The 18,426-nt window shown below is 41.2% G+C and overlaps 1 protein-coding gene across 2 annotated transcripts; it reads right to left on the reverse strand.

Moving 5' to 3' along the window:
- Positions 1 to 220: 220 nt before the first annotated feature.
- On the reverse strand, positions 221 to 18,422 carry lrrc9 (leucine rich repeat containing 9). Of its 2 annotated transcripts, none has more exons than XM_035167973.2 (33): positions 17,924 to 18,422; positions 16,987 to 17,066; positions 16,191 to 16,409; positions 15,747 to 15,887; positions 15,443 to 15,506; positions 15,266 to 15,336; positions 14,056 to 14,238; positions 13,490 to 13,645; positions 13,181 to 13,398; positions 12,885 to 13,016; positions 12,611 to 12,790; positions 12,367 to 12,487; positions 11,903 to 12,038; positions 11,662 to 11,802; positions 11,448 to 11,572; positions 11,091 to 11,255; positions 10,880 to 10,999; positions 10,598 to 10,789; positions 10,304 to 10,429; positions 9,985 to 10,125; positions 9,267 to 9,444; positions 8,925 to 9,145; positions 8,673 to 8,795; positions 8,445 to 8,575; positions 8,237 to 8,345; positions 8,011 to 8,150; positions 6,919 to 7,055; positions 6,249 to 6,466; positions 5,292 to 5,360; positions 4,280 to 4,405; positions 2,790 to 2,967; positions 2,421 to 2,577; positions 221 to 2,317 (listed from the first exon to the last, which is right to left on the reverse strand). In XM_035167973.2, exons 2-33 carry the CDS (start codon positions 17,041 to 17,043, stop codon positions 2,284 to 2,286), a joined length of 4,509 nt encoding a protein of 1,502 aa, XP_035023864.2. In that variant the 5' UTR covers positions 17,044 to 17,066; positions 17,924 to 18,422; the 3' UTR covers positions 221 to 2,283. The 2 variants fall into 2 exon arrangements, with proteins under 2 accessions (XP_035023864.2, XP_035023867.2); XM_035167976.2 differs by having other exon boundaries at positions 12,367 to 12,484; positions 17,924 to 18,419.
- Between the last annotated feature and the right edge of the window lie 4 nt (positions 18,423 to 18,426).

Raw genomic sequence — 18,426 nt, forward strand, 5'->3', positions numbered from 1 at the left:
TCTGCCCCCTCTCCATCCCTCTCTCCGTCTGTCTCTTGCTCCCTCCCGCCTGAGTCGGGCTCCATATCAGGCAGATGAAAACATAACCTGTCACATTCCATCCCATTAAACCAGCTACGAACCATGTGGTCTACTCACATGGAGGAGCGGGGGGATAGACAGAGAGAGAGAGAGAGAGGTGCATCTGGGTTCACTCAGAACTGATGAATAATTCACAATCTTTATGCTAATGTCATTTTAATGTTAAAAATACGGACAGATATGCAAAGAGAAACATACTGTATGAAGTGGTATGTTCGCTATAAGCTTACAACACACGCGGAAATACATTTGCATTGAAAACAGCTTCTGACAAACAGACTTCTGACATATCCATACTGCACATCCTGTACACAAATATAAAATGTGTAATTATCCTTCGCAATACCTAATGCATTAAAGTACTCACACTGAGCCCCCAAATCTGTGCATTAGAGTGTCTTTTTTTCCAGTGTGAGTCCATCAGCTGCCATTTGATGTCAGGCAGAGCACAGTAATGACAGTGCACTCACTTGCACTGTCATTAGCCCTGCTTAGTGCTGGGAATTAACACAAATTAAGTGAAGTTAAGTACATGCATTAGAGGAGCTTGTTTGGGGAGAGCTTTTCACTTTTGCTGCTGCGAGCTGCCTCACATGTTCCGCAAAAACACAAATCTGAAGCATCCACATGTATGTATCCCTCCTCTGCTGAGAAATGACTACCTGCAGCACAGGCAGGTGGTGAATTCATTCAAGGACTGATTAAGTCTTAGAGGGAGAGCTAATGGAGCTCTGAGGACACCTAGTGGTCGCACTGAGGTCACAAAAGCATAAACTCCAAAGCTGGGGTTGGAGGAAGGAAATGTTGCTGCTCAAGCCTTTGGGTTTGCAGGGCCACGTCTTCCCCAAGTCTTGACTCTGTTATATCTTTTCTATTGAGTACATGCTATGAAAAACCACAGGTCTAAAGTAAAATAAATAATAATTTAACTTTACTAGATATTCTTTAAGCATATAACAGAGTTCTGCATCGTTCTCTGCGTCATATTATTTATGCCTAAGGTAATGGATGGGAGAAGATATCCTATATAAATCTCTTCTCCCAGAATGTAAAGGTTTCATATCACTTCATATAGACTGCCTCCTCCACATTTAAAGCTCAGACTGTTAACTACAGGCCCACTGGGTTAAACTGACAGGAAGACAGGGAGGATTACGTTCTCATGTTCAGCAGCAGAACTAACATCATACATATCAAGCGGAGGAGGTTTATTTGCAGTTACAACACACAAGATTTGTCTATTACGGGCGAAGCTGCGGTGAGCTCTCTGAAAAGAGGCTAACGTGATGAAACCGACAGTTCTCTGAAATCCATTTGGACCTCATTCAAGATAACATCTTTATCTGAGTGACTGCAGATTATTGTCCACAGAGAGGTGTGCTAAAGCTGGATTATCCCACTTGTTGGGGATGCGTTTGACCTGATGGACACAGCATGCCAGCCTCACACGCCCGTACATCTGTGGGTGTTTTTTTACTCGTTTGGGGCCAAGGACTGGATAGCGGTGGAAATGAAGCCAAAACCTCTCATCCTCAGATTACCATGGTTAGTGATCCATTTGCGTGGAGGGAAAATAAAATCAGTCGTTATAAATGCGTTGGAAAAGGAATGCAATACATGTTCCTTTCAAGTAGTGTCATTGTGTTTAAACCAAAGGAAGTTTTGTTTTAAACAAACAGCAAAGAAGATTTATTAACATGTAAATTGCTTTTAGTTTGAAGTTCATAGAAAGTAATTTATTGCCTTTTCCAAAGACCATGTCCTCATTACCTCCACCAAGGAGGTTATGTTCTCAAAAAAACTCCTGGACGGATTAACACAAAACCTGGTGGGCGGATATAGTATGAGTCAGGGAGGAACTCATTCCATTTTGGTGTGGATCTGGCTGAGGGGGCGGAGCAAGGAAAAAAATCAGGCATGTTTAGGGGACTGATATTTATGTGTGTGTCCAATTTAGCACAGATTCAAATCAAATCCGGATCCAGTGAAGTGAGTGAATTAAATGTGGTTTCATAAGAGGACTGTATGGCCTTGACGGAGATAAGCACTCTATTGTTTGCCACTCTAGTTCAATATATAAAGGTATGTAGAAAAAAAAAGGAAAACTTATAAAAACACAATGCCCTGCATTCCATGCTAGCAATCACAGTATATCACCAGGCCACAGTCACGGTTGTTCCAGGCTGTTACCTCCTCTGGATGCTACATGGGTGGAGGTTTACCACCATTTGGGAATCTGGAATAAAACAAGTTAGGAAACAGTTACTCTTTCCCAAAATCTTTTAAACTGATCATTTGCATTTTAAAGGAATATAATTATAATCTCTAGAATCAATAACCTGCTTTCTTGCTCCTGGTTGTAATATGGGTCAAAAAGTCTGTTCCCATCAGACAGTAGACTTGTGGTTGGCAGGGTGCTTCCTGTTCCTCTGATGTGTCTGAAGTTAATGTCCGTTTGTGTGCTTCGAGCAGGATAACTCTGCTTTCGCCTCTTGTCTGATAATTGGAAAATAAAACCAAGAGAGTCAAGCCAGTGCTCGACTAAACACAGAACAGTTATCTGGCGTATGTCTATAATGAAAATCAATCTTTCTGCTTTTACTAGAGCTCCTAAGAAACACAACTCTCCTTTCATTTCATCACGTCCTATAGACACAGTGTAGTGTAATGTAAAATTCTATCAGTTCAAAAACTCTTATCACACTCACACTTGTATGTTTGATGAGACGGGGCTTCATCCGTGTTACTCGACTGGATATCGTGCCCATACATGACGCTCTGCGGTCCTCCACTTATACTTATTGCTCGTAGAGGGGGGTTTCGAGGCACGAGGGGGAGCAGTCCAGGTAGGTTTAACTCAGCGGGAGGGAGAGAGGCTCCAGGGTACTGAGAGCACAGCCGTTGGAGAAATATTAAACAGGGAGCATAAGAAAGAAACAAGTAATCCTATAAGACAGGATACAATGAAAAACAGCAAATATTTACATAATGTGTAAAGATGATTTCTTAAGCGCCTCCAGGGCAAACTCTTCGACCTCACTAACATTTGCATCCTAATTATAACTGTTTTCTCCACCCTTCTGTAGCTGCCTGTGTGACTGCGGTGTGTCCACTCCACTCACACACTTGGCAGGGGATTGGTGATTCGATTGCTTGTTGTTCCACATGTATAAACATCTTACGGGGGGAATAGTAATTACCACTCATCAATAACAATGCTCAAATTCAAACAAAAGCAGTCACCGCCATAGACCGAGAGTGACAAGTGAGATGGCGGTTACGGGATTCAATAAGTGGAGGTCTGTGTTTGTGTTTTTAATGAGAAAACCCTTGATCTCTGCTCTGTCATTTCCAAATGTACGATTAACAAGCAGAGGGGGTCATGTTGACCTGGCTAATAGGGGGTAAATCCACTGGTGCGTTATCGGCTGGGCACATTTCATCTAATCAGCAGGATGATGCCAGCAGGGCTTAGGCTGCTTTTAATTCAGAGCTGCAGGAGAATTACTGCCCTGGTCTCTCATTACATGAACATCAGATCAGTCAGACTGAAAGAGTTTGATCCAGGCTTTCCCCCCTTTTTGGTTGCTGCTGTTTGGTTGTTTTCGTTTTTGTTTGGTTCAGCTGGACTACAGTTTACATGATCGGGCCCATTATGGGATTATATATAAGCAAAGCCTTTGTTCCTTTGTAGTTCAGTCATGATTGAAGTAAAGTAGTATAGTGTGGGGATAACAGATCCTATTCCTGAAAACTAAGCTTTCACCTCATTGTATGAGTTTTCCTAAACCATCTTCATTCAAGCAGAAGTGGTCTTGAGGTCAAAGAAACAAACTTGTACTTGACTGGAAGGTTTTCAGTTCAGTCCCCAGACCAGCAGGAGTAAGTCTGATCAACAATGGGGTCAAGAAACAGGCCTTTAACCCCAACTGCTCCAGTAAAGCTGCTCGGTGTCAAGCAGGACCGACTGAGATCGTGCTGTGGCAGTTTTGAGTTGTAAATGTGAGGAATTAAAAAAGTCCCCATAATACATCCTTCACTAGGAACCCTGAAGAGAGAAGATGAACTGAAGGTTGCACTAGTGTAATTGTATTGTAGTTCTGTTTCAATGGTAGCTATGACCCTGTTGTGTATGTCTGTATATATTTGTGTGTGTCATTGTTTCTGAGAGAGTACGGAGGATGTGCTCAGTTCTTACTGATGGATCACAACTGAGGAGCTCAGCCCTGGTCCTTTCCTCCAGAGTGACCATCACTCCATCCAGGACCTGCAGCTGGGACAGATGAAGCACCACTGGTGCTCTGTGGAGAGACTTGCGGGCCACCTGCGAGAACAAAAACTTATTAGATAAAACTACAAGTTATAAATTACACTGACATTAACTCGCATTTGAAAATGTTCATATTGGAGCCTGACTGAAGACTGCCTGTGACATCTGGGATAAATATGATGCCATGTGGATTGCAATAATGTTCCCAGCAGCCTTTCTAGTGACCCAGACAGGAGCAGACAGTTTTCTGCCCAGCTGCGGGGACCCTCTGGCCAGGGTACAAATCCAGCCTGTCCACTTACAGAACTGTATGTTCCTGCAGGACACTGCTGCTATGATTAAGTTATGAGAGCGTGCCAATAGATGCCCAGTGGAAAGGACTTTGGCTAGGGAACATGGGTGAAGTAACAATCTCATGTGGTCAACAGCAGGAGGTATTGTCTCCAGGGTGGCTGTTGGCGTTCACCCTCTACCCGAAGGCAGGATTAAACCCCCCCTATGGGAAGAGAAGGGGGATGGGCCCGAGTGGTAAAGAGGCTACAACAGCTGAGCATGGCCCTATGGACGATAGGGAGCTGCACACTCGGCTCCGGCCTGATCCATGAGCTCCAGATGGGTGATGTAACCGGGCCAATAGCGGCCTGCCATTTGGTCAATGGATTTGTCTCTGATGCCGGTCAGTTTGAAGCACAGCAGACGGCCCATCATGTAATTGCTTAATTTGGAACCACAGAGTTCTCCTGGGTTAGTGTTTAGAATTGTACAAGTGATGCTGTTGGTAATGTGTTTGAAGGAATTCAAGACAAACAGCTAGTGGATTCACATCATTGTCCAAAATCACCGAAGCAAAATAACCCTCCATCATAATCTTTACCAGTTCAAAACATCTAACTGTTTAACTGTGTAACTTGTTTAATGTGCACACACTTATAACACTTACAGGATTTCCAACAACTGAGAGCTCTGTCAGCGATGGAAGAACCTCTAGTTTGTCGAGCTCTGTGACATCCTAAAAAAAGCAGAGAAACAACGATTATTTTAGGTTGTTCTTCATAACCCTAAACCCACATTTCATTTTTCATTCTCGCTGTTTGCAGCCGGCTGCGTGTTGATAACAGAGACATATGCATCAGGGTTCAACCTTTCATAATTTTGGTGAAGGGGAGGACGGAAGCAGCTGATGGGAGAGATTACATGTGTGAGCTCTCGTTAATCTCATGAGAGAATTTGGCCACACAACATGGGCATGGGGGTGTTTCCTCTTGTTCCCAGGTTTATGCTTGGATTTGGCTGCGATTCAAAGATGCCCCCCCTGTGAGGACTGCAGCGCTGGGATGATTGCTGTATTTTATGTCTTAATTGAATGCATGAAAACATTAAGGAGGTATAGGGAAGAGGGAGAACTCGCAACTAAAGTGCAAATCACTCACCCCGGGTGAGAGGGAGATGCAGACTGAGATGCTGATTACACGTTGTGCTGATTGTTTTCCCCGGTCTTCATACACAGTGCCCTGACCTTCAATCAAACTTGATTCTTCTTAATGCTACCCTTCGCGTGGCACAGTGGGGTGGTAATGACTTATGATTGCTATACTTCACGTCTTACAAATGCAGAAAAAAGTAATTCTGCTGTACGTTGAATAAAACCCATTCTTAAACATCTCGTGTATAAGTTCTTACGCGTTTTGCATAAGAACCAATCAGCAAAAGTTAGTGTTGAATCAAAAACTACACAAAAGCGGACTGTGACCTTGGTGGTCACCTCAGGAAATCACTCTGGAGTGAGTCATTCAGCCAGTTTAATTGAAAAATCTGAATATGCAGTTTGATTAAAAATGAATATGAACATTAAAATATTCAGCATGTTAGGAGGCAACAGTTGCTGAGACGAGTATACCTGCAGCTTGTTCATGCCAAGAAACAGCTTGCGGAGCTCGGTCAAAGGATCGAGATGGTTGAGCTCCCGGATGCGGTTCTCTTCGAGGCGCAGCTCCAGCAGAACGTTCTGGGCGATGAAAGAGTTCTCGGCCAGAGATTTGATGCGGTTCCTGTCTAGGACAAGTTCTCTGAGATGGCGAAGCCCCTCCAACCCTTCCACCTGGCTGATGTCATTGCCTAGGGAGGGAGCAAACAAATGTCACAACAAGGGAAACACAGTGAAAACAATAATGGTCCAATATTTATATAAATTAAATATAAGAGTAGATCGCACAGCCTACACAATATAAAAGGCAGCATTTTAAGCTTATATAAACATTTGCCCGGTGTTTTTGCGGCTTGTGTAAAAAGCACTGAAATTACAGAGAATGCTTCAAACGGTTTCTGAGCAAAAAGCAAAAAAAAAAGGACAAGTCGGGTCAGCTCGGTTGGACAAATCATTCCAACAAAACAAAACACAATCAAAACCCATCAAAAGCTGCTGAAAAGAAAGTCAGTGGTTCCTTTCTTCCAGTCTCATCACCCACCTGGCCTTAGGTCAATGGGAGACCCTGCTCTCAGTGCTTGCCCTTTCACAGGTTCTGTGAACAGGCTTTGTGAGTGAGGCTTGGTCCGTGGACCATACATACCTTGAAGGAAAAGGGCTTTAAGATTGGTGAGCCTGCTGAGCTGCAGATTGGCCAAACTGGAGATTCCATTGTGACTCAAATGCAGCACCTCCAGGCTGCCCATCAGTGGCTCCTGGCTGCCAGTGGGCCCAGTTTCCCTTAAACACAGTAACAGAATGACAGTCTGCAATCTCTGTGGTTAAATGAACATCTCTTTCTCCCCCCCGCTGCCTCATTTAACTAGTCAGACCTCACAGGTGCAGGCCACATAAAGGCAAGCACATGCCGGGCGAACAAAAGCGAGCCTGTCACAACATCGCCTTTGGTCTGATTTTACACAAAAGGAAAATGCGACTTAAAGATCATATCATACAATACACTGACAATCCAGAAACTTGTAGTATTTCAAATTAATATTTAAATCTCCAGATATAATAATATTATGTTTTTTGAAACAGATTAAAATATCTTGAAACTGTGTTAAAAACTAAATTTTATTGTGTTTATATTCTCAGGCAGCAACTGAAACAAAGATCTGTCCTGACAGTTCATCCATTGGCAGGTCAGCACTGCCCCCTAATGGTTACAGTCTGCACATTCAGTCAAAATGTATATTATATAAGCAACAGTCTAACCTTGTAAAAATATACAAAATAGTGAAAAAATGCTACCATGTTTATTTGCTTATTAGTTTTTTCTGTTTCTATAGCTTGATTAATTATATAACTTTATACTGTTTATTTTATTTAGGTCATCAATTCCATCAATTATTTTATATTATTACCTTTCACCAAGGAGGTTATTCATCTGCGTCTGTCTGTCATTTAGCAGGAATATGCAAAGACTAATAAATGTATTACCACGAAACTCTATGAAGAACATATTACATTTTGGTGCGGATCTTGATCAGGGAGCAAATCCAGGAATTTTGATTTGTTTTCTTTGACATTGTGAGATAGGGCATTTTTTTAATTTTCCTTAATTTCTTAGGGATAATGAATCTTGATCAAAAAATCTAATATTATTTGGGGACTGATATTTATGAGTTTGTGCAATTTGGTGCAGATGCCATGCCTATAAACAGTTTTGAAATTAAAATAAGAACTGTGTTACCTGTTGCCTTTGGATGAACTCTGCTGACCGTAACCACTGGAGTGGACTTTGCTGTGGAGGATCTGTCTGTTTGTCAGATGAGCCTGAGTCCGCTGCCTGGGTAGAATGGACTCGATGTGGTTGTTGTTCAGACACAGAGCCTGCAAAGAAGAAAATAATGGATTTGTCCATGACTCATTTGTATTTAGAGCCAGCTTCTTTATTTTTCAGTGAGAGTCATTTTTACTTTGATGTTCGGCAGGTAAACGAGGCCCGAAAAAGAGGTGAGGTTGTTGTGGTCCAAGTTGACACTGCGCAGGCCAATGAATATGTCTACTGGAGAGAGGTCAACGCTCCTGTGAGGGGAAAAAATTACCACATTATGTCAATGTCCAATTCCATCATGTTCAATTTTGGACATGTGCTTTTATTTTGGACATGTGCTTTGCTATTACCTAATGGAGCAGGACTGCAGAGTGAGGTAGGTGATGTCTGAGAAGTTCGAGTGGCCCAGCTTCTCTGCCACCATGTCCGAGGTTAGTCTTCCTCCAAACATGTCCTTTGCACTTTCAGACTCAAGAACTTCCTTGAGAAAGCAACAGCACATGCAAAACACTAATTATAATTATGTCATCATCACTGTGATGGGAAAGGTTGAATTGGTTGCTGTTTTTAGCACGTACGACTGCAATCCCGTCCAGAGCTTTCAGCGAGGACACGTGGAACACCACATATATCCGGTAGTACTCTAGTTTCTCCACTAGAGGATTCCCATAAAGATCCAGAATGATGAGGTTGGACAGTCCCTGAAAGTAAGATGCAGTAGATGAGTTAAAACAACACAATAAGAATGTAGGAAAAATCGGACACATTCAGCACTTATTTCTCTCCCATGTCTTCGGGTAAGGATACGTTTTTGTTTAATAAATTCTTGCCTTTAGATAGTAGATGTCTCGTGATGAAGAGATCTGGTTGTTGCCAATATAGAGTTCAAGCAGGGAGCTGACCCTCTGGATGCCATACAGGGAACTGATGCAGTTGTTCTCCACAGACAGAAAGGTCAGGTTGGGCAGCTGATCGAGGACTGAAGCATCCAGTCTAGAGAGCTGATTCCCGTCTACACTCAGTTTATTTAGGCAAAGCAGTTTTGACAGGCCTAAAGAAACAGAAGAGCAAAGACAGACAAAGTGATGGTGACTGTGTTGTGGGGCTGAAACAACCATCACACAACATATATGTATATACTGTATAATAAAGGTGTTGACAGCGTTACTGACCACTGAAAGTGCTGATGCTGTTGTTGTTCAGGGAGAGCTCCTCCAGCTTCAGGCAACTCTCCAGTCCCTCCACTTTAGAGATGTCGTTGTCATTGAAGGAGGCCCAGCGCAGGTTTACCAGCTTATTCAGATTAATCAGCTTGGAAATCCTCTGGCTGTCAAGGTTCAGGGTTGTGAGCTGGTCAAAATTGTAAGGTTATAAACAAATTAAAATGCATAAATGATTAAAGTTGTAAAACATACATTACACTTGCAGGTCACAACCTGTGACCTGCTTTCAGTTCCAAGCAGGTCACAGGTTGCCTGTTGCACGTGGAGTTGTTTATTTGTACGTTTTTTCTTGAATATACCTGATGAAGAACTTATATAAATATTAGTTTTGACTCTGCATGACTAATTTGAACAGAGAAAATGGGAAAACTCCCTGGAGGAGGCATTTTATTAAAACTTAACAAATGCATTTTAAGAAATCATAGAGACGATTCTCAGTCCTCCAGGTCATTGTATATCTAAGTTTGGAGTCCGAAGCATTTAACGTCTTGTAGAGCTGTAAATAATTTGAGAGTCGTTGAGAAACTCAAGGATACCTGGGATTCCCCAGTTAGACTGAAGTAGTCTTTCAGATGAAATGTCTTCAAGTACCTCAAGCAAGTCCAGCTGCCTTCATATAGCACTTAGAAACACTCCTTTACGGAGACACCCACGTGCTGAAGCTCACCATTGCTGTCCAGTCCGGATCCAGCTGCTGGCTGAGCCCCCAGGGTGCTGGATTGAGAAGACAGACGAGCTGAGCTGTCGATAGCAGGCTGAGACTTCGGGGACGATCAGTATTAGTGCGCGAGTGAGCCAGAAGAGATGCCTGAGAGCAGGGAGTCAACAGCCGTGAGTGATTCACAGTAAATTCTACATTTATAGATTTTCACTTAGAATAAATAATCACTGGAGCATGTAACCATTACAACCTTAACAAGGACCAGTAAATAAAACATTAACATTCAGTGTCTGTATATATAAAATAATATATGTGAAATTCTCACCTGGTTAATTTTGGAATCTGCAGCCATGGCAACAGCATCAGCAGCCTCCTCCTCTGTGACCATCAGATCATCAAGGTGTGTGAGTGTTGTTAGACGTCCCAGTATGGTCATTCTGGCCGTCTCCAGCTGGAAGGAAAAACACAGCTTCACTGTATAAACCTCCTCATGATGCCTGAAACAACAACTGTTATTTCAGGTCACGCACAGAACATTGCAGCACCAACTATCCACTCATTATGGATTTTGTATTAGGATTTTGAGTTTCAGCTAATGTTTTTAGGTTCCAGCACGTACTCTCTTCCAAGGGTTGTATCTGGTGTCAAGCTTCAGAAGAGCAGGTGTGTGTTTCCTTAAAACTGCAGCATCTTGTCTGGCTTTGGTCAACTGGTTCCACCGCACATCGAGCTGCTTGAGTTGTCCCAGTCCCCTCAGCCCCTCGAGGGTCACCAGGTGGTTGAAGCTCGCATCCAAAGACTCAAGGTAAGGCTGTGATATTGGAACGATAATTGATGAGGTTTTTCATGGCACATTGTTTATTTTAAGCTCAATAGCATGTTTTCCTATCATCACTCCCACCATGTGAGAAATGTCATCGAGGCGTGTGAACTCATTGAAGCTGATGGTGAGATGCCGCAGAGCCGTGAGGCAGGAAATCTCCTTTATCTTGCTCAGACTGTTCCCATGAAGGTTCAGTATCTGGAGATTCAGAACATTAAAGATATTTTAATATTAGTAGATCAAATTGGCTTCAAAATCAAGCCATTGTGTGAAAACCCATCATACTTACAGTGATCTGACTCAGGACGTTAGCTCTGGCCACATTAAGCAGAATTTTGTCGTCCAAGCTCAACATCTTAGGCTGCGGTTTAAGCACAGGTTCCATGTTGAGGACTTCCTTGTCCAGAATGATTCTGTCTTTGCTGTGTTCTGGCGATGCAGGTTGTTCTTGTTTCTAATAATAACATATCAAAAGCATGTAAACTGCTGGTTAAGTTCATAATTATTAAAATGTAGCTTTTATAATCGTTTCTAAAGAGTGTGCGACCAGCAGACACAAAATGAGAATAATAACAATATTCTGAGAGGATGTATGCTACATGCAGCATCTCACGTGTTCAAATAAATACATGAATTCATTACTTACCCTGGTTACATATTGAAAATATACAAGGTACTTAGGCAAGACGAGTTCATGGTCAAACACAAACCACTGTCTCCGCCTGGGGCTGCACTCAGGACCAGTGTGTGTTCTGGAGGAGCGAGGTCTCTCTGAATAAAAAACACACAGAGACACGATGACACTGTGCAACTACTGACTGAGAAATAATTATTTTCATGCCTTTTGATATGCCACATACCATCGCTCGTTGCAGATCTGAGCTTAGTGTCCACATTGCGATATACAGAGCAGACTCTACGGAGGCTGATTTTGTCCACTGGATTTTCCTCTCGGAGAGGGATGCTGTGACCCACGTACACTTTGGAAATAATAATCTGACCTACAGGCCCAAAAAATACAAGCATTTCAGTTTTTAAGAAAATCAAATAGTCTTCTATAGACAATATAAGGATACAGTACTGTGAGATAAACCAACCCACCGTGCCTGAATGGGACTGGATCCTCACTGTACTTGGAGTCAGGTTGGCTGGCCTGTCGCAGAGTGTGTTCGATTCTGGGCTGTTCAGTCACACTCAAGCTGTTGGATAAAGGTATGCCACACTCTTTCCCAAAGGTCTAAATCAAATTCAACGTGGTAAAAAGTCAGAATTCGAATTGTGAAAATAACGTAACAAATGATTTATTCTGTGATGTTGTACAGCACTCTGGTCTCCCTGGCAACTTAAGACTAAAATGTACCTTCCTTCTACTCATTCTGCTTAAAAAAAACATTGTTGAGGGAATATACTTTTTGCACAGGCTGTTTAGTGTCTCAGTTATACAGGTTTTACTGTAGAGCAGTTGACTAAACTATTATGTACCATCTTTAATTTCTCTCTTGCTCAGTGGGATATGTTCTGGGTAATGGGATGTGTTGAACTAACAATTACAACAGTATACACACCTTATATTGTCCTGCCGATTTAAAGCCCTCCTCCAAAATGCACAAAATTTCTTCCATCTCACAGTTTTTTTCCGGGTCAGCTGCGTAGAACAAGTGGTCCAGCCGATTTCTGTAAATCCTGCTTAAAAGGTTCACATAAGATTTACACTGATACCTGGTGGTCCTGGTAGTAGATCGATAATATAACAACATGTCTCTAATGTTAATGTTTTTTAAAAATTCATCACAGTCCAGTTTCACTTACTGTGAATTGATAAGAGTGTCTTCGCTGACTAGCAGGCTGTGAAGTTTGTCCTCAAAGCGAAACCTCAAGGCGCTGTTGAAGATGCGGATAACTCTATCAACCTTAATGCCAGTGATGCCGTGAACACTGAAGTCGGAGTGTGAGAAGCGGGAAAGGAGGAGGTCGCAAGCGGAATTAAACCTGTTGCAGACACGGCAGAAAAAAGTCAACTTCATCTCTTTAACTGTAAATTACATGATGGTTGTAGGTACAAATAATGATACCAAATAAATACCAAGGGTCTGTGGAGCCGCCCTCCTCTAATCGAATATTTCCAACAGTTTCAAGCTCCATCAACAGAAACTGGACTGTGTATTCCATCATGTGTGTGGCTTGAGCCAACTCTCTCTCATGACAAGCTTCAATCCTGAATATAAAAGAAGGAATATTATTTTTCAACATTGGAAACATGTTTCATCACTAAATTCACACTCAGACACTTAAATATAGAAAAAGTGTACTGCGTGATATTAAATTGTATAAAGTTTGGTCAAATTCTCTCTTTAGATCAATCCAAGTTTACAAACTAACTCGTTTAGCCTTTTCATCCACAGTGTCAGTCTCTCCCTCAGTGCTTCCATCTTGATGAGTATTTTTGGCTCCATGGTGGGATCACAGCTGACGTCAGTGGTTGGATCCCATCTGTTGGATGAACCATCCACTAAGTGGGTCGGTCCTCCTGGTGCATCATCCAATTTGCAGGCAGACTTCTTACAACCAGTCAGCACCTTGGAGAGCTCACGTTCAAGCTGGGGATGTGTAAAAGAGACAACAACCCTCTTAACTTTACACTTTTACAGCTGGAGATGTCAGCTTAATAACTTACTGTACTCTACATACATTTTTGAGGGAATGACTTAGTGTCCTGACACATTCCTCAGGCAACTGCAGCAGAGTTTTCTTCCTCTCGATCAGACTTAACCGGGTCTCTTCCAGGTTCCTTTGAGCAGTGTGTACTCGCATGTTGTAGTACATCATTTTCTTCAAGACTGTGGACTGACAGAGAAAAGTACAAGCTTATACTGTTTGCTAAAAAAATCCAACAGACCACAAAAATGTAGACATGCAACAAGTAAAAACTGCATTACATAGGTTTTATATGTATGTGCATTTTTTTAACCCATAAGACCTCATTGTAATTGTTACTCAACATCTCAGTTAAGGTTACCAGAGATATAAAATGTGCAAAAGCTCAATTTAGGAAAAACTAAAAAGATTTGAACTCAACTGAAACACTGGAACAGACAATACATAATAAATATGTTTGACATAAAACATATTTCTGAAGAAACCTGAGGTTTATTTCAGTAAATCATTAGCAACTGATGTAAATCAGTGCAACTCATTATCAGGTCAATTACACTAGTGTGTAACAGAGTAAAGGGTCCTGATCGTTTCCTCAATACCTCAGCAGCTTCCTTGACTTGCTTGCTCGAGACGTCGTAGGTGTCAAGTCGCTGGAGGCCTGGCATGTGGTACAGAATGTGTGTTGCATAGTTACACAGCAGACACACTGGGTTTGGGGTGGACGTGGCGTCCCTCAGTGCTAGCTCTCTCAGATGGGGTAAGCCGGCTAGCAGGGTCAGCTCCTGTTGCAACCACAGAGCACACAGGCAAGTTACAGGACAAGGTAAATGTCCATCCTAAGCAGGTTAGTTCTAAAAGATGAATAAAAAAGCCTTTACACAAATTTTTACCATTAGCTTTTTCCCATTTTTAAACAAACAGCATATGTAAACATCACATATAAAGTTCATATATTTATTAATCTGCGTATTTGAGGGATTTGTCTGAGATTTTTGTAGGTTGTCTGAAGCTATATAAATGGAGACATGGCCTTTATTTTACATATGCCATCAGATAAATGGCCAAATACTGTTGAATTAGAAAGAGGCAATGATACAATCGCATACAACATGTATAGAAAGTATAACTTCTGTACAATGAAAAGCTGAATTGAATTGGTGGTTGGTGAGACAGGAACCGTCTGCAGCCCCTCTCATGTTTGCTGCACACTGAAAAAGTCCAAATATTAGACAATTCTCACATTAGAGCAAAAGAACAGCTACTTTGACAAACTGAGGAACACTTCACCTTGACTCCACAGCTGTTGCAATATACTTTACACCCGTGTGAAAATGACAATATTCTTTAATAAAGGAGGATTGCAGTAATATCATCTAAGGTGTTCATCCAATCAAAGTTAGAGCCACAAAACATGTTGTGTTCCCTATCAGGCTGACCTTGAAGAAGAAGATGATCCAGTCTGAATGTTCTGCATGAGCGTGTCAGTCGCAGAATGTTGAAAATGTATAACCGACCTACCCCTGCCTTACATGGTGTGGTAAGATTCATGTCATGATCATAAATGTATATCATTGAATCAATAATGACAAAACGTGAAATTATTCTGCTCAATACCTCAATGAAGGTCTCATGCGACCAGCCCATTGTAAAAATGATTACAAATCTGAGCTGGCCACGACCTCAACATTTCACAAGAATTTAGAAATGCCCTCTTTTTCAGACCAAGGATTTTAATAAGATTTGACAAAATAAGTATGGAAACTTTTTACTAGGGGAGTTTCAAAGGCATATTTATGTTTTTTATCTTACCTTAAAAGAGCGAATCTCGTTCCCGGATAGATTAAGATTTTGAAGGCCGACATTAGGATCAAGGCTATGCCCTGAAAAGATGTTGAAGATGATTGGATTATTTTGTGTTTTCTTTTAAAATGCTCACAAAATCACAATCAAACTCAGCAAAGAAAATAAAAAAGGATTCTAACCTACCAATCTTTTCAATAATGTTGTCGGCAAGGTTTAGTTCTTTGAGGTTTTGAAGCATGTTCAGGCCCTTTAGAAAATAAAAAACGCACATTGAGAGTCAGATGATCAAAAACAGCGAGGGTGCACCTTTGACAAAACATGCATACACATTCATATAAATGTCTCATATTAAGTAACTGATAAAATGCAGTTTTATTTAGCTAATTAAATAAATACATTTAGGAAGTAAATGCAAAAGTTAATACCTCACAGACAGACAGACAGACAGACAGACAGACAGACAGTCATAGACAAATGCGGTCCAAACCTGTATGTGACTTATGGAGTTACTGTTGAGCCACAGGATTTCTAGGTTGATCTGCATATCTAAATTCTTGATTTCACAGATTTCATTGTCATAAAGATAGAGTTTCTCCAGTTTTGCACAGTTCTCTAGTCCAGATATTTCCTGCAATACAGAGAGGATGGGACAAAATGTTGTTAGGTGTGTTATGCTGTACAATTCACTAACTCAGGATACTGTTTTTATTCAACTACGGGTTGTGAACCATAAATGATGGTCAGCGTATGCAAGTGTTTATTTAAAATGCCAGAGGGTAAAATTGTGTTAACAGTCTTTGGTGTTTAAGAGCTGCTGCAGTGAAACAGTAAGATTCAATCTTTCACAATATAAACCTTTGTTAATCGAGGCTTTACATTTTATTACTGTCAGTATTTGTTATTAGAAATCGTACCAGTGTATCAAACTTACTGTCAGATGGCACTGGATGACCCAGAGCTCTCGGAGGAGAGGACAACACTCCAAACCTTCTATCTGATTAATGTCCTGGCCCACGATGGTGAGCTGGGTGAGCCTTGGGAAGAAAGAAAGGCCAACCATGCGGGGGAAACCAGAGAAGAAGATCTCCAGGGAGGTGATGTGGCCTCCTTCTTGGGCGATTTTTTCATAAGACACTCCATTGGCCAAACACTGTTGTATAATGATGATAATGATTTATCATTTTAAAAAAGTGAAAGGAGAGACATATAGTGTCTTCAGGAGTTGTACATGTGTACACAGCCAACTGGACTGGCTTGTTACCCATAAATCTAGGATTGATTTTAAGATTATTTTAAAGCTCAGCACAGCACCTGAGATTAGACTTCACCTGTTTTGAAATCATCGCTTAATATATTTTATAGGAAAGCCTTTTAATGCTGATTTTTTAAAATATGTTCTTATATGTTATCCTTCTTATTTTTGTTTGGTCTTTTTTTGATCTGTGTTGTTTTAGTACCGTACATTTTGCAAATCACTTTGTAACCTTACTTAGATAAGTGCTACAGAAATAAAGTTTTATCATTATTAATATCCATATTATTATGTACACATGTGCAACTCCTGAAGATGCCATGACCTGGAATCTTCACACATCTGAAACATACAGTGAAAACTATCAGCTGTTGAAATGAGGCTTTAGTAGCAGAGAGTATTGGTGCTAAAACCTGCACATTAACTTGAATATTATCTGTGATTGTAAGCAAAAGAGTGAAAGCTTCACACTGACCAGTTCGTTGATCACCTCTTCGTCACAGCGCTGCTTTAGTTTCTCACTGAGCATCATGTTGTTCCTGTCGGGAATCTCTACTGAGGGAAGCAAAGGAAAAGTTTTGACAGTTACTTACTGAGAGCTGCCTGTTGCTAATGACTGAGGCTAGTTAGCTAAACTACTATACTCCACACATCCATGCTAACTTTTTGATACACAACACGGGTCAAAAGTGACCTGGCTCAGTTTTTATTTTCTATATCTTTGCAGTGAATTAAATTCATCATTCAGTATTCCCTAGTTAGCTTGTTTTTGATCATCCCAAATCTTTATTTTATTTATTTATTGTTTGTTCTTTTCTGGCTGGCTAACCATAGCTAGATCAAAAAAATAAAACTCAAAATATAACAGTATATACTAAATAGACTGATTGATATGCTTTTGATTTTCTTTATCCAGAGTGTTAGTATGGCTGGTCGCAATCATTTCAGATTTACGGTTGAAATGGTCATAAAGATGCTGCATGAAGAACAGGATGAGGAAAATGAGGAGGCAATTCTTGGACTTGATTCTGAGTCTGAAATCTCTGATGCTGAGGACCTAGACTATGTTCTAAGAGGGTCAAGCTAGAGTTGTGGGTGTGTCTTGGAATCCAGCTCTCCTGAATGAAGAAGGCTCCTTTGATGACATTGAAAAATTCTATACCATCAAAGAAGCCTTTATCTTTGATGAAGATTTAATGTCATCAAAGGAGCCTGTTCCTAAATGAAGATGCAAGAATAAGCTATAAAAGAATAGACCAAAGTTTGAAGAACCCAGCCATACATGAAATAACACAGGTAATGAATACGGATTATTTTTGACCCATGTTGTGAATTAGAAGAGATTTCCATAGCTTGTGTATCAAAGGGCTAGTTATGCTACTGTCTAGCAACACAGGGCACAGATACCTTACCTGTGAGCTCACGTCAATGAAGTGCCAAGAAAAATCCGTATTAACGTAAATGACAATGTTGACATTAGAATAAAATGGACACCATTTCCCTCCGGACAAACGACTCCCCTGCTTCTAAAAACAAACTCTGTCTCGGGCCCATCGGTGCGCAGCAATGTTTGGCATCAGTGTGTTGCCAGGCAGGGGAGTCTGGTTGCTATAGGGAGCCATCTTGGAACTTTTGCGGTCTTGGTCGTACTTTGAAGCGCCGCACGAGGGCGCCACGCGGCTGGGTGATTCACCAGAGGATCACAGAGAAATAAATAAAATGTGGTTTATTTTAAAAGTCAGAGATTCATTTTTTTTTTTAAACACACGGGCACAGAAACACTTTTCCACTCGTATGATTGAGATAGAAATCGCGCTAATTTAATCACGCCGATCTACCACAGCGCATGATGTCACTGATTAACATGTGTTCTCTGATTTCTCTGTTTCCTTGAAGTTGAATCCAGCAGATTCCT

This window comes from Hippoglossus stenolepis, chromosome 10 (assembly GCF_022539355.2).
Source record: "Hippoglossus stenolepis isolate QCI-W04-F060 chromosome 10, HSTE1.2, whole genome shotgun sequence".
Classification (NCBI taxonomy): domain Eukaryota; kingdom Metazoa; phylum Chordata; class Actinopteri; order Pleuronectiformes; family Pleuronectidae; genus Hippoglossus; species Hippoglossus stenolepis.